Source organism: Salmo trutta, chromosome 24 (assembly GCF_901001165.1).
Source record: "Salmo trutta chromosome 24, fSalTru1.1, whole genome shotgun sequence".
Lineage (NCBI taxonomy): Eukaryota > Metazoa > Chordata > Actinopteri > Salmoniformes > Salmonidae > Salmo > Salmo trutta.
The window spans coordinates 8,200,226-8,217,305 of NC_042980.1; the positions used below are offsets into that span (position 1 = coordinate 8,200,226).

The window sequence follows — 17,080 nt, forward strand, 5'->3', positions numbered from 1 at the left end:
TTGCCACTTTAAAGGAAATTTGTTACAGTAAGGTACTTCATTGTTACCCAGAAATGATTTGATATTGATATAAAAATGGCTGCATTATGCCTTTAACCCACCACTGCATGGCTATTAAAGTAGACGGCCATCTTGACCTGTCCTTTCGCCACCATGTTAAACAGTAAAATGATTGAATACAAAATATGTAGTCCTATGCCTGAGTTTTGTTTCTGTCTTGTCGAATAGGGGTTATGACACACGGTGATACTGTAGCACAGCTGGTAAAAGGCTGCTTGTTCGTGCCAGGGAGTTGCTTCAGTAGTCATGAAGTAGGAGTATGAGAGAGAGACTCCGAGAGAGTTTTTAATGAAAGCTAGTCAACCATGCAAATAGCCTTTCTCCCTTGAAATGCAAATTGTGAAATATTACCTTGCATTTTTCATGAAGTCCCTCAATGCCCTTTCCTCTGAGCCCCTCCATGCAGCTTACAAACAGGTGCTTTCCTCTGAGTTGAATTTAAACACGGAATGCCATAATGTTGCTCGTGTTTATCATTGAGCCCCACCGCGCAGCTTAGACTGAACAATATCATGCAGTTTATTTTGAGACCCACCATGAAGCTGGTTATCAACGCTACTATGCAGCTTACAATGAGCCCCACCATGCAGCTTAAGGTGAAATGCTGAAACCTGTAGCTAGCACACCCACTACAATAAAGCTGAACAAATACTTAACATTTTTGTGAATACCATTTCCTAGTTTACGTTTTTCTACTCCTACATGATTAGATGTTCACTTTCCCGTCGAAGTCATTGCATATTCTGACACAATGACCGGCATTCAATCATAACACATTATGCTGTTTAAGTATTGTGTTTTTCTTAGATTGTTTACATTATATTGAAGGGGTCAACCCATGCTGCTGCCTATTGTGTCCCTGCTTAAAACATGTATGTGTATGACATGCTCAATGTCTGTGATCTGTGAATTGGATTTGGCTTTCAATTTGACTTTCTAGCAATTCAACCACATGGCTATGTTTTTTTTGTAAGCTCCTACATAACTGGCTCAACATAGAATGACTCACGTATTGACAATCTGTGGCCTTCAATCAAATCGTTTGTATGGATGGATGGATGCCAGAAAATCTTGGACTCAAGTCTGAAACATTTATGTAGTGCTGTTAGCATGTTTATCCCTATGTTTTGTGGTTCTGTACTGTATGTCTCGGTATTTTCCAGAACTCCCTTTTAATAACTGTTTCTCTCTCTCTCTCTCTCTTTCCCTACTCTCTCTCTCTCTCCTACCCTCCCTCCCCCACTCTCTCTCTCCCTCTATCCCTCTATCTCTCTCTTACCCTCCCTTCCCACTCTCTCTCTCTCCCTCTCTCTCTCTCTCTCTCTCTCTCTCTCTCTCTCTCTCTCTCTCTCTCTCTCTCTCTCTCTTACTCCCTTCCCTATTCTCGCTCTCTCTCCCTTATCCCTTTCTCCTTCTCTCTCTCTCTCCCTCCCTTCTCTCCCCCCCCTCTCTCTTTACAGGACCTTGGTGCGGGAGCTCCACCTGAGAGGAACTGGAAAGGGATTGTTATCGCTCTGCTGGTTATATTGGGGGTCTGCTCTCTGATCACATTGTCTGTCATCCTCCTCACTCCAGGTACAGAACTGGCCATGGATAATTAGTATATTACTTTATTAACCGGAGTTGTGTTCTGCAGGATAGACATAGCATCTGTCCCAGAGGTGGTTCAGTGCCTATGGTTTGGTAGACTATTGGTGACAGTAAGGAAATTAGCCCCACAATTGTATTATTGCCTAACATATCTCAACTTTCTATGATGAATTTTGGGCTACATGTCCAGTTGTGCTACTCATTTCTAATATGGAATCGCGATTTTTGCCTGCACAATTTTGTATTAACTTAATATCAGCACTCAGCTGTTGATCGACCTCCTCAATTTACTGCAATGAAGAACAGTTTATGCTGAGTGACGTACTCAGACATGTTTGGAATGACTCACAGATACAAGGAGACCACACTGTCCCCTGGTGTTCCAACCCCTCGAATGTCTGCTGGGCTAGCTATCTATTGCATGTGGCTGCCACATCATTTACAAACAGGAGTGCTCTGTAGTTATCCAGCCCGGGCCAACATGGCTGACATTCAAAATCATTTGGCCCTCCTCTCTCTCTCTCTCGCCCTGCACAATTAGCAGCTGTCCAAGTCAACATTAGTTTACAATTGGCTTAACAACATTCTATTTTACTAATGGCTTAACATTTTATAATTAAAACATGTTTACAAAGGCAATGTTTACACAGCTGAGGGATTTCAGGTTGGATAACAACCTATTAATGACCATTGCGTGTGTGTGTGTGTGTGTGTGTGTGTGTGTGTGTGTGCGTGCGTGCGTGCGTGTTCTATTGTTTTTTTAATATATATAATTTCTCCATATCACTTTCTCTACTGTCACCTCTCTCTTTCTCTTTCTGTCTTTCGCTCTCCCTCCATCACTCCCTACCTCACTCTTACACCCCTGACTCCCTCTTCATCTGCATTTAAAAGGTTGCTTGAAGTATCTGCCTCTAGAGCAGGTGAAGCCATCCAAGTGCATCCAATCTTCTTATAAGAACTTATTTTATTCATAAAGGATATTCATCTGAGTGTCATTTGCTGACTAAAGCATAGACCTAAGACATTATAAACACCTATATGCTTCTGTGTATACTCTCTTATTTAACTAATTGTTTGGATCCTGGATGCTGATTGGACGTGCAGCGTTCCAATCCATGCTGTATTGGCCATCACAGACACACCTATGCCTGCTAACAGTTCCATCTAAAAATGATCAATAAGAATATCATGTTCATGTTGCTGTCCGAATCATCTCTTGTATTTATCTCAACTTGCACATTATTTCCCCTTTCTTCCAACCTGGCATTTAGTTTGGTACAGCGTGGGTTAATATTAAAACTCTGTCTGCCTGTCCGACCTCGGAAACAATGTTTCACTTTTGAATTTCGATCTCTGTAGTACCGTACATAGAGTGAAAGGTGACAGCTTAAACACAGATATAGGATCAGATTACCCTATCCACAATGCTTACCTTGAATATTAGGGGCAACAACGTAAAACTGATCTTAGATCAGTGTCTCTAGTGGCAATCTCTTGGCGGTATCTGCCTGGGATAACTTCTAGGTCAAGACCAAGGAGACTGTCTTGTCCTTGATTGGAGACTGACCTGATGCTTTCTGGTAACTGGGTTCCTCAGAAAGACTTTGATGCAGCACACTTCACAATACAAAACAAGAAGCAATAGAACTACATTTTACTACTCACTCCTTGTATGAGAGAATAAACAATGCTGGAAATATCAATAATGATAATGATAAAATAAGGATTTGATCATTATTGAGTTCCTAGTATTAATAGAGTTTGGAATTAATGCCCTTTTTTCATTTTTTTGTTGTTGCAGCGGACAGCCAAGCTGGCAGTGATACCAAACTCACTGTGGAAGATCTGTTCAAGCCTGAGTTTGTGGTCCATGACCCAGAGGCCAAATGGATCAACGGTAAGTACCAACACGTACTGCACAGTGCTGCCTTTTGGCAACCATAAAGAGATTTTAGAGCAGTTCTCTTTAGTGATTTGTTGATGGAGCTCTCATCAACATAATGGACATTTTGATGCAACTTGGTTGCAATGTTTTGGTGAGGAGAATCGTGTGTGACATGGTGCATGTCCTTTAAACAAGGTGGCATAGATTGGCTACAAACAGTCCTTAGTCTCAATGTTGGGAGTTTATTGTTGCTGACGTTAATGTGAATATTTCGTTATTTCAGGGTTTTTGTAACTGATCAGTGTGTTATTAGCCCCAAATAACTGTGGCAGGGTCTAGGGTGAGTAGGTGGAGCTATTGCATTGGTCTTTGTTTTCAAAGTTAGTCTTCATTGATACAGAGTATCTCACTTTGGCTGCCTGCGGTACCTATGAAATGTCTCAATGTTCCCAAAATAACATAATCAGTTATACCTACATCTTTAGTATGAGTGAGAATGCTTCAAAACACCTGAATTAAACTGCCTCGTTGAAGCACTTAGCACATTTACGTAAAAATACACACACCTTCATATCCCTTCTTTGACATTAACAAGATCTTGATATGCTGCGAGTCTGCAGTTGATTTTGCAAAGCGAAAATAAAGGGCTGAGTTAGTTCGACACCAAAGGGACGATCCCTCGCCTGGCGCAGTAAAACCATCTTGTGTAATTCATCGTCAAACTAAACTAGGCTTGCATGTCTCATACCCCTGCCTTCATGTATGTATTTTCTTTCCCTCTGGTACATATTTACATTGTATTGATTCCTTTTCTGCTGGAGGGGGCTTGTATGTAAAAATAAGGCCCTAGAAGAGCAGATCTCTGAATAAAGCATTAAGTGAAGCACAAGTGAATCTGATTATGGTTGTGTTGTATGGAGAGGAAAACGATAACTTTTACAGGATAGGACTCGGACTTCCTAAGATGCTCTGGAGATCCAAGTAACCATCCATTTCTCTATTCTGCTCCCCGATGCCATTTGAGTTGTTTGTTTCAGATTCTTTTCTGCCCATAACTGCATGACTTCGCTCGCTCGCAGCCAGAGGGTACGGGGTAGAGGCAAGGCCTTTCTGTACATCAATATTTAATCCCCTCAGTGACATTTCTCCACTATCTCCACTGCACCATCTCAATCCCAGAGCTGACCTCAGGCTAGAGATGGAGAGGGCTAACATTGCATCGAGCCAGTCAGAAATCTAGGTTTATGGGGAACGGCTTTGATGATAGATGGACCCCAGACAAATAGGATGAAATAACAAATAGACTGGGAGTGTAACATGTGAGAGCTGAGATTGATCATGGTGTGGTTTTGGAGGTTTTAGATGATCCAGATAATACTTTTTTGAGAGAGAACCTATAGAAAGTATAGATTGGAAGATATACTGTATGTGGAAATGTATATGTGCAAGGTTAGATTAAAAAGGATAGTTATTATAGATTGCAGAGGGTGAATGGGTGGAATGGGAGAATCAATGGCAGTGTAAACGGAATGTACAGTAGAAACCTTGATTGATGCTGCCTCTCTTAAGCACATGAGGCTAAAGAGTCCAGTGACAGAGATCAAATGCTTTTGCTAGGGATGGATGATACAAATTGATGTTAAGAACAAATTATTGGTAAGATGGAAGGGATAGTTTAAGAGGATATATGAGTGAGCTCAGTTCTTAAAAAGCCTGGGGATTCATCAGGTATGCTATGATTGGGTGTAATGGAGCCAAGGTTTTACAGGCCATTGTTCCCCAGAAGCATCCCCGTTTGAGCTTGTCGCTATTATGTATCCCTACACTTTAGTTGGATATGTACCTGGAGAGTTGGAACGCTATATACCCAGCAAACATGTAACGTTCCTACAACAGTTAGGTAACATTCCATGCCAAGATAAGAATATCTCTCTATGCATTCATCCATCCTTTTATCTTGTCAGTTGGCGGTAATTAAAATGTTTGCATCTTTGCATGTTGATGAATCGTAATTCCAGTGTGTGTCCAGTTATTATTCATGAAAATCAGTATAAACATTACAGGTAGATAGCTGGCTAATGAGTGCACACGTGTGAAGTATGAAGTAGAATATGTACCCCAGCTGTTGTTTTTTGTGTTGGCATTTGTGTGAGTATGCCTCTGTGTATGTGCGTGTGTAACAGTCACAGTCAGCCACTGTCACGCAATGCTCTCTCTCTGGGCTGTCAGTCTCTATCAGTATTGGCACAGCCTTTCCTTGAGGGCTGAACATCCTCAAAAATGTAACTCCAAACTAGAAGTATCAGAACACTTAGAAAGGTAGTTCTAACCTTTTGCTGTGTTCTAGTGTACTATGGAATGTATTGCTTTCTTATTCTTGACACTTCGCCCAGACATATTTAAGGTTAGAACTACCTTTCTAAGTGTTCTGATACTTCTAGTTTGGAGTTACATTTTTATGATAACATAGCTACAGCATTTCACTTTAAAGTGTGTATACTATTGCTTACTAGGTGTGTCCAATCAATTTTAACCACTCCCCCTTTTAATTAGGGTTAATTGGAAAAGCTGTTAAACAGAGAACATTGTATTATTTCTTTGTACACCCTGATGAAGGCCATGCAGCCGAAACGCGTCGGTTTTTTAAAAACATTGTTTCTATTGAACATGCCATACTAATAAAGGCATTTTAATCAATTATATGAAGAGTGCCTTGGTCCTCCTTTCTTTTTGACAGACTGATCACATTACCAATATCTGTGCTCTGATTGGAGGATTCCTACAAATTGCCCAATAAGTGGAGCTGTCAATCAACATTCTTAGGTAATAAAAAGTTGCTCATTTTCATTGCAAAATAGTTACATCAACCATTGCTGGCAACATTGCTCAGCCATATTACTTAATACAATTCCCAGTGTATCATGGCCTTTATCCTTACTAGTAGTTTCAGTAACCACCATAACCATATTATGTCCTAAATCTTACCAGTCAACTCTGTTACTATGTAACATTTGAATTTTGTGACTCCCTCGTATCCAGTCAACTCTGTTATTCTGTAACATGCCAACAAAAATGTTTTTCTTCCCTTACAACAGTTTCTTGTTTTAGACTTTATGTTGGGTAATGCATTGAGCTGAAATAATGTATACACTCTTGGATGTTTCATTATACTCTCAGTTATTGTGGGTGGTTCAGGATACGGTTATGTCATGCAAAATCCCACCCAGACTGACACCCTAAGGCACAGGGATCAGTGCAGCCACAGCTCCTGGGATGGACGGGTAATGGACATGTTGGGACATAGGGACATGTTGATGGGTACTGAAACATATGGTCACATACAGTACCTAAGTCTTAAATGTGGAAGTGCTCACAATGGCTGGCATCTGCCCCTTGTCCATACAAGGTTAGTCGTACTCACCCAATTTGAACTTACCGATCACAAATGCATAGATATGTTGACTCATTCTAACATATGTTGACCCCTGCTGAACCTACTGCTGCAATCTTACCCACATATGTGCACCCGCTGGCACAATCTTTCCCACGTAGATGCACTTACAGATACATTTAATTTTACTGACTCATACCAACACATTGAAAGATGGTCACATTAATCCTCATCCCTATTTGCACAGACATAGCCAATGATGGTAAGATGATCAGTGTTGTCAATTGCCTTGAGGTGAGCAGTTCACCTTGGCACACATCAGAGCACTGTGTGACATGTTTCATTACTCACACTAGGCGAGTGCTTGGTAAATCATTGTTTTCATCCACACCGCTTATTCTAAATTGAGGATCTGGCCTATAGCCCTAAAGCTACACAGTCAATGATTAGGGCAAAGGCGTTCAGGGGAGGCAGAATTTTGAGTGTGTAGAGAGGACAGCTCAGCTTGGATGTAGGCTGCTTGAACTTACTGTTTAGCTACAGACTGTGGTTGAGTTAAACAGTGATATCAGACCATGCTTCAGGTTTATATATCTTTCTTTAGATTGCCAGATTGCAGAAGAGTTCTGAACTTGTGTGTCACTCTCACACCCCACCCATATGCTTCATTTTGGATTCCATCACAGTAACCCTCCACCCCACCTGGATTCGCTCTAATTTACCTGATTAGCTCCGTAATTAATTCAATTAAGTCACTATATTCCCCTGCCGCTTGCCATTAAGAAGCCAGAGGTAAAGAACGGCCTCAGTCTTGTCGGCTGCCAATGATCTGTGGAGCAGGATGCAAAGAACGGATCAGAAAGTACAATGGCGTCCCTTTTAGAGTGTTTTTCTACTTGCATGCTTCTGCAGCATCGTTCTCCGGGGTTAATGAGAAATCTCATCCCCCGGTGCCTGCCATTAATTAACAATGGAGGCTCCTCAAGCTGCATTATAGGGCATCAGAGTCGGGGAGAATACACCAGGTGTGTGTGTGTGTGTGTGTGTGCGTGCGTGCATGGGGGCGTGAATGGATGTAATATCCATACACCTTTCTCAAAGACAAATATTCTGCTTCTGCGGTGCAGAGGCCTCTATGAAGCTTGGTGTACTCACTATTCTACTCCCTCTATTGCAAGGCTACTGTGACACCAATCAATTCCAGCAAATGCTGGCTCCCCCATTATCCCAGTTCTGAACAGTGAGGGAAAATTATTAAAACTACCGTAATTTCCGGACTATTGAGTGCACCTGAATATAAGCCGCACCCACTGAATTTAAATAAGCCGCACATGTCTATAAGCCGCAGGTGCCTACCGGTACATTGAAACAAATGAAGTTTCCACAGGCTTTAACGAAACACGGCTTGTAACAAAAATAAATAGGCTTTAACAAAACACGGCTTGTAACAAAAAAAAAAAGTGCAGTAAACAGTAGCCTACCAAGAAAGTCATTGGTCACTATCTTCCTCCTCCTGTGCACTGAAACCACTGAAGTCATATCCTTTCAAAAAAATTGAAAGCGGGAAAAATCCATATAATAGCCGGGTCATTGTTTAAGCCGCGAGGTTCAAAGCGTGGGAAAAAAGTTGCGGCTTACAGAAATTACGGTATGTATGCAACAGTATATTTTTTTCTCTTTTTGCCTCTTCTGCTCTCATTTTTCCTAGTTTTACAGGAGTTGTTAGGAGTTGTACTGTGTGCCTCAATGTGTCTGTTAGTTCAGCATAATCAGATTAAGAGAAAAATCCTGCCACTGTGTCTTATTTTCCAAGTCGCTAGTGTGTTTTTCCTGCTTATGTTGCGTAGAAGATATCGTTTGATTTGGAATACCCAACAGACCTGCCAAAAATACAGACAGAACGCTTCTCTCAGAAAGATACACATAGATAAAGAGTAAGAAATGAATAAAAAGACAGGGAAACATATATATACTTCCAGAGATATGAAAGAGATATAGGAGACTTTTTCTACAATGTGGGACATGGAAACAGTAAGGTCTCCAACATAGAAGTAGAGCGCGAGACGAACATAGGGGGAAAGTGAGATATCTGTCTCGGTCTCTGATGAGAAGAACCCTTCCATTCCCGTGGTGTTCCTCACACCCATGTGTGGCAGTTGAAAATGACTGCCTCTAATGCCTGTTGATTGTCTTTATCGGAATCTGTCATCAGCCAGACAGTGGGTTTCCAGCCCAGTGGATTCCCATTTATTTCCCAATCCCATAACAGGGAAAACTGGCAACATTCTCCCTCCCCCTTGATTTGCAATGAACCACAACACTCCACTCACCCCTAAGGTAGCCTTTTTAATACACAGTAATACACCGTTCCATCCTGTGTCACACTGTTTCGACAGAAAAGGCCATTTAGTGGCATCCTAACGAGTCTAGGGTATTGATTGGCTCTCACCTGGTGGTGAGGAGGAGGGAGGGCCAATAAGAGCAGACAGTGATGTATTGGATAAGGGTTCCTGGCTGACAGGGCTCAGCACTAGGCCAGCATGGGTTAGAGCCACCAGTCACTGCTCATTTAGAAGTTTGGAAATCGACTCTATCAAAGCACATAGGACTCTCACTTTAAAGCCGGCAGGTTTGAACTGACACTTACATTGTGTGGATCCTCTGACCTTCATAGTATCTCCTGTGTGACATTTACAACTGTCTACTGACTGCAAATACCTCTATCTTTCCTCAGCATTGATCACATCAAAGAAAATCAAGACCATGAGACAACTATGTTTACCCCATGTGACGCAGGTGCACCATCAATAAGTGGGATCAAATTAGCGATTAATGGACATTTTCGTGCTGCAATACTAGAATAAATTGATCGGTACGAGGTGGTACCTGAATAACTGGCACTATATCTTTCCTTGAATTGTCATTAGCTACCTGTCACGCAATTCGTGTTGTGTGTATAACATAATGGTATAGGAAATACAGCAATAAGTCATTAAAATACAGTGCATTCGGAAAGTATTCAGACCCCTTTACTTTTTCCATTTTTTTTAATGTTACAGCCTTATTCTAAAATTATTAAATAATTTTTTCTCATCAATCTACACATAATACCCCATAATGACGGAGAAAAAACAGGTTTTTAGAAATGTGTGCAAATGTATTACAAATAAAACATTTAAATATGACATTTACATAAGTGTTCAGACCCTTTACTCAGTACTTTGTTGAAGCACCTTTGGCAGTGATTCCAGCCTCACGTCTTCTTGGGTAAGACTCTACAAGTTTGGCACACCTGTATTTTGGAAGTTTCTTCCATTCTTCTCGGCAGATCCTCTCAAGCTCTGTCAGGTTGGATGGGAAGCGTTGCTGCACAGCTATTTTCAGGTCTCTCCAGAGATGCTCGATCGGGTTCAAGTCCGGGTTCTGGCTGGGCCACTCAAGGACATTCAGAGACTTGTCCCGAAGCTGCTCCTGCGTTGTCTTGGCTGTGTGCTTACATTGCTCTGTTCAGCTTTCCATTGATCCTGACTAATAATCCCAGTCCCTGCCTCTGAAAAACATCCTCACAGCATGATGCTCCCACCAACATGGTTTACTGTAGGGATGGTGCCAGGTTTCCTCCAGATGTGACTCTTGGCATTCAGGCCAAAGAGTTCAATCTTGGTTTCATCAGACCAGAGAATCTTGTTTCTCATGGTCTGAGAGTCCTTTAGGTTCCTTTTGGCAAACTCCAAGCTGGCTGTCATGTGCCTTTTACTGAGGAGTGGCTTCTGTCTGGCCACTCTACCATAAAGGCCTGTCTAGGCGCTCTACGGGCAATTCCTTCCTCCTCATGGCTATTTTCTCTGACACGCACTGTCAACTGTGGGACTTTATATAGGCAGGTGTGTGCCTTTCCAAATCACGTCCAATCAATTGAATTTACCACAGGTGGACTCCAATCATGTTGTTGAAACGTCTCAAGGATGATCAATGGAAACAGGATGTACCTGAGCTCAATGTCAAGTCTCATAGCAATGAGTCTGAATACTTATGTAAATAAGTACCGTAATTTCCGGACTATTGAGCGCACCTGAATATAAGCCGCACCCACTGAATTAAAACATTTTTTTTATTTTGAACATAAATAAGCCGCACATGTCTATAAGCCGCAGGTGCCTACCGGTACATTGAAATAAATGAACTTTACACAGGCTTTAACGAAACACGGCTTGTAACAAAAATAAATAGGCTTTAACGAAACACGGCTTGTAACAAAAATAAATAGGCTTTAACGAAGCACGGCTTGTAACAAAAATAAATAGGCTTTAACGAAACACAGCTTGTAACAATTTTTTTTAAATTAGCAGTAAACAGTAGCCTACCAAGAAAGTCATTGGTCACTATCTTCCTCCTCCTGTGCACTGAAACCACTGAAGTCATCTCCTTCGGTGTCGGAGTTGAATAGCCTCAGAATTGTTTCATCCGATATTGGATCGTTTTCATTGTCGCTTTCGTCACTGTTTGACCTTAACCCGTTCGGCAATTTCATTGGTCTAATGAAAGCTTCATGCCGCCAAAAAACTGAGCACGTCACATAATGTGTTTTTTTGGAGAAAACATTTTTGAAAGCGGGAAAAATCCATATATTAGCCGCGTCATTGTTTAAGCCGCGAGGTTCAAAGCGTGGGAAAAAAGTTGCGGCTGATAGTCCTGAATTTACGGTACTGCTTTTTATTTCTAATAAATTTGCAAACATTTCTAAAAACCTGTTTTCACTTTGTCATTATGAGGTATTGTGTGTAGATTTATGAGCGATTAAAAAAAATCCACTTTAGAGTAAGGTTGTAACGTAACAAAATGTGCAAAAAGGGAAGGGGTACTTTCCAAATGCACTGTATGTGATGCGAAGTGTGATAAGGTGCTTGGCTATCCGTGGTGAGTCTCATTTTGGCTAAGACTTGTAATGGTATCTGGTATATTAGGAAAGAGATGCCAGAGTGGTGTAAAGGACAAGGTCTTTGCTTCATTCATTCGTATATTGATCAAGAATGGAAGCGAAGCTTTTTAATGAACAGCTACAATACAAATTACAGCCTGATTCTGAAGGATTTGGAAGGGCATTCTGGGAAATCATTACAACTGACACAATCACACATGCGTGCGCACACACGCACACACATACACACAATTACACCCACACACAAGCACACACACACACAATGTAGCGATTTGAATTTACCTGAAGCATTTGAAAGCTTTTATTATGTGAGAAGAATGTGTGTGCAAGGCATGGAAGGGATCATATTTGGACACAAACCGTATTATAGGACACAAACCAGGTTTCCATCCACAGTTTTTATGCTCGTAAAGTCATACCATATCAAATAAAAACACAACAGCTATGATAGAAACAGGAAGTTTCTGTACAATTGTATAAATGCTGACAGATCATTTGTTTGTTCGACATGGTGGGATCTTTTTGTTTCGGTAAAATTAATATAATATTTTTTTCTTCATATAATAACCATCATATCGAAGTAAACTTGGAGTCACGCGATGATATGGCGTGTGTTCTTCCCACTACGACTCTGGAAACCATTCAGTTTATGAGGCTACAGATGAAAGTTCACGGACATGAGCTTGATTCTACTTTCCAATGAATATCGAGGGTCTATTTCTGGTGACATAATGATTGATGCTTGACTCCTGTTTGACAAATACAAATATTCTCGCTCTCATCCATAATAATATAATTGTGTAAACTACCTGCACAGCCTACCCACACTGTATCTACGAGCTGTTGGCTAGAGTGCATGTGCCAAGAACAGAGTGGGCACATTTGCTATTTAACACAACAATTTTTATTTTGGTATATTAAAACTTAAGTGAAAAAGAAAATTGCCTGTGCACTACATCATCAAGCACTGATTTTTATCTGCAACAAGTTAGTTTTCTGGAAACACACTACTGGTAGGAAAATGCACGTATTTTCTTTATATTTGTATAACAATCTGTCGCCAATTGGATGGAAACACCGGACCTCCTATGGAGTGTAGTGTTGTCACAATACCAGAATTGTAGCTTCGATACCATACCAGGTTTAGTATCACGATACTCTATACCGAAACGATATACAATACCAAAACGATACTCGATACCGAAACGATACCACAGAATATAAGAAAGTGTATTAGCTAAAGTCACAGAATAACCACTGGGCTTTATTTTTTTTTAACATTGAACAATATGTTGATAACTGGTAGAAGAACTAAAATAACAAATACAATATCTTCTATTCTATATTCCATTTTTTAAATAAAATACACTATTAAATAACAGAAAGATGTCTTACATTTTCCTTACATAAACCATTTCTGAGAAATAATTGTACAATAAAAATTACAGCCTGATTCTGAAGGATTTGGAAGGGCATTCTGGGAAATCATTACAACTGACACAATCACACATGCGTGCGTGCACACACGCACACACATACACACACAATTAAACACACACACAATGTAGGGATTTGAATTTACCTGAAACATTTGAAAGCTTTTATTATGTGAGAAGAGTGTATGTGTGCAAGGCATGGAAGAGATCATGTTTGGAAACAAAATGAATAGAAGTATTATAGGACACAAACCACTATGACACTATTAAATAACAGAAAGATGTCTTACGTTTTCCTTACACAAAACCATATCTGAGAAATAATTGTACAAATAAATCTAAACTGTTTAAAAATATAATTTGATACATTTCAGGAGTAATTTGCTCATCCATGGCCATACATTTGGGACAAATAATTTTTTTAGACCTACAGTATGATTCATTATTCATTACATCTAAATCATTTAATGTATTAAATTAATAGTTTAGTTCCAAAACGACATAAAAACCCTTGGAAGCTCATTTCTGAAGCTTCAATACTGCAATAGTCTACACTCCATAGAAATGCAATTGATTTCACACAGCATACTACGATTCCCAGGGTGCAATGCTCTGCACAGGGCTGCTGGCAGGCTACTGGCTACTGATAGCTGTCACGATTCTTTAAAGCTGAACCCAGAAGCAGACCAGGACATGGTGAGTAAAATGAAGGTGAGTATTTATTTACAGTCTCGAGGTGAAAATAGAATAATCCAGGAGACGGAGCGGCAGCGGAGGTGAGTTGATGAGAGTGAATAGGCAGATCCAATGATGTCACTGAAACCACCGACGGCCAGGCAAGGGAGTTGAATGTTCCGGGAGAATGACTGTAGACAGAGTAAACGGGGGTGAGTAACCGGGAAAAAGTACAGAACAACAAAACTAACTCTGGTAACATGAGGCTGATACGCTGACACAACGTACTGTTCATTGCTAATGATCCGGCAGGGAATGGATGTCAGGTCAGAGCTTATGAAGAGAAGAGGTGATGATCAGGACCAGGTGTGCAGATGGCTGATGAGATGCAGGTGCGGGTGCGGGTAATCAAGAGTTCTCCTGCCTAGCTTCGTCGCCTGGCAACCAGACAGGGTGCATTCAGGAACCTCAGGAAACAGACTCCAAAACAAAAAACAGTCAGCTCAGGCAGAAAACAGACTCAGGAAGCGGGATTCCTGACAATAGCAAGCCCAGACAAACACAAAGTAGTCTAAAATTTACTATCATAGCTAAGTTATGAGTGCCTCTCATATTACTTTTGGTTTGTAATCATATTATAATGCGCACATGAATGTCACTCACAGGCCAGTTTAATCAGTTTAATAGGTAAACCCATCTAGTACCGGGTCAGACCCCACTTTGCATCCAGAACAGCTTGAATTCTTTGGTGCATTCTACAAGGTGTCAGAAACGTTCCACAGGGATGTTGGTCCATGCTGATGTGATGGCATCATGCAGTTGCTGGAGATTGGACGGTGGTACATTCATGCTGCAAACAGCCCGTTTAATCTCATCCCAAATATGCTCTGTTGGGTTGTAGTCTGGGGACTGCGCTGGCCACTCAAGTAAACTGAACTCTGTCATGTTCCAGAAGATGTTCTTCCACTCCTTAATTGTCCAGTTTTGGTGATCATGTGCCCACTGTAGCCGCTTCTTCTTGTTTTTAGCTTGAACCTGTTGTGGTTGTCTGATGCAATAGCCCATTTGTGACAAGGATCGACGAGTTGTGTGTTCCGAGATGTTATTCTGCACACCACTGTTGTACCGTGCCATTATTTGTGGCCCACCGGTTAGCTTGCACGATTCTTGCGATTCTCTTTCGACCGCTCTCATCAACAAGCTGTTTTCACCCACATTGGTTTTTTTTTGTCACACCATTCTCGGTAAACCATAAACACTATAATGCGTGAAATGGGTGGCTGTTTCTGAGATACTGGATCCGGTGCGCCTGGCATCATAGATCATACCACTCTCAAAGTTGGATAGGTTACTAGTTTTGCCCATTCTAATGTTCAATCGAACAGTAACTGAGTACCTCAATGCCTGTCTGTCTGCTTTATATAGCAAGCGAAAGGCCACGTGACTCACTGTCTGTAGAAGCGATCCATTTCCGTGAACGGGGTGGTGTACCTAATAAATTGGCCGGGAAGTGTACGTTCATGTCATTGTCACTCAAAAATAATTAGAATTTAGTTGCTAGTACAATAAAATTACAATGCAAATGTCATGTGTTAATAGTTTTTTATGTCGTTTTGCAACTTAAACCTCCCCTGCACTGATTTGTAACTAACACCTTTTGCATAGTTGTTTCAGTGGCCCTCATCATCTACTCTGTAAGCAAAGTATTCCCATAGTTCGCTTCTGGAGCCAGTTTTGTCAACAAGCTGCGGGCGTGAAAGTATGGTGTTTTCATTTGAAGAAGGCATGCTGTCGGCATTTTCTCTCTCCTATTGCTTCTCAAAAGCAACTCATGCTGTGTCAGCTGCATGCGCAAGTGCAAGTAGCCCGGCTAGCTTACTCCTGCAACCTTAAGATTAAGAAGATTCAGACAAATTACTAGACAGACTTAATCCTCTCAATCCGAATGTGACGTGAGACACATTTGACATAAGTCCTGAAAGTAACAAAAATTATAATATCGAACCGTTTTTCATGTTCTAATATCAAAAATGTACCGAAGTTTCAGTATACTGTGCAACAGTAATCGAGTGTGAAATGTTGTTTTATTTTGTACCGTGAATATAGCTGTATAATAAACAATATATTTGCCCTGTACTTTTTTTAAATTATTTTTAATGGTAAAGTGGGCAAACTTTAGGAAATGCCAACAACGAACAGTGAGACATCGTATCATGCATAAAAAAAAACTAATAATGAAAGAAAAGCATTGCAAGTTTCAATTTTGTAAAGTTAGTGTGGGAGAGGTGGAAAAAATATTGTTATCGATCAATAATGACAAACCTCCTGGCATTGACAACTTAGATGGAAAGCTACTGAGGATGGTAGCTGACTCTATAGCCACTCCTATCTGACATGTGTTTAATCTGAGACTAGAGAAATGTATTTGTCCTCTTGCCTGGAGGGAAGCCAAAGTAATTACGCTACCCAAGAGTGGTAAAGCGGCCTTTACTGGTTCTAACAGCAGGCCTATAAGCTTGCTGCCAGCTCTTAGCAAACTATTGGAAAAAATTGTGTTTGACCAAATACAATGCTATTTCTCTGTAAACAAATTAACAACAGACTTTCAGCATGCTTATAGAGAAAGGCACTCAACATGTACTGCACTGACACAAATTACTGATGATTGGTTAAAATAAATTGATAATAAGAAGATTATGGGAGCTGTAGAGTTAGATTTCAGTTCAGCCTTTGATATTATTGACCATAACCTGTTGTTTCAACCTCTGCCATATCGTGGATTCAGAGCTATCTATCTAATAGAACTCAAAGGGTTTTCTTTAATGGAAGCTTCTCTAATGTCAAATATGTAAAGTGTGGTGTACTGCAGGGCAGCTCTCTAGGCCCTCTACTCATTTCTATTTTTACCAATGACCTGGCACTGGCATTAAACAAAGCATGTGTGTCCATTGATGCTGATAATTCAACCATATACGCATCATCAACCACAGCTAATGAAGTCACTGAAACCCTTAACAAAGAGTTGCAGTCTGTTTTGGAATGGGTGGCCAGTAATAAACTGGTCCTGGACATCTCTAAAACTAAGATAATTTTATTTGGTA

General features: G+C 40.7%; 1 protein-coding gene across 1 annotated transcript in view; it reads left to right on the forward strand.

Annotated features, from left to right (window-relative positions):
• LOC115160638 (inactive dipeptidyl peptidase 10) overlaps nt 1-17,080 on the forward strand; it is a 218,378-nt gene that overhangs the window by 43,155 nt on the left and 158,143 nt on the right. Inside the window, exons 2-3 of the mRNA XM_029710857.1 lie at nt 1,521-1,635; nt 3,455-3,550. Coding sequence (XP_029566717.1) covers nt 1,521-1,635; nt 3,455-3,550 — 211 coding nt within the window. The remainder of the gene's footprint in view (nt 1-1,520; nt 1,636-3,454; nt 3,551-17,080) is intronic.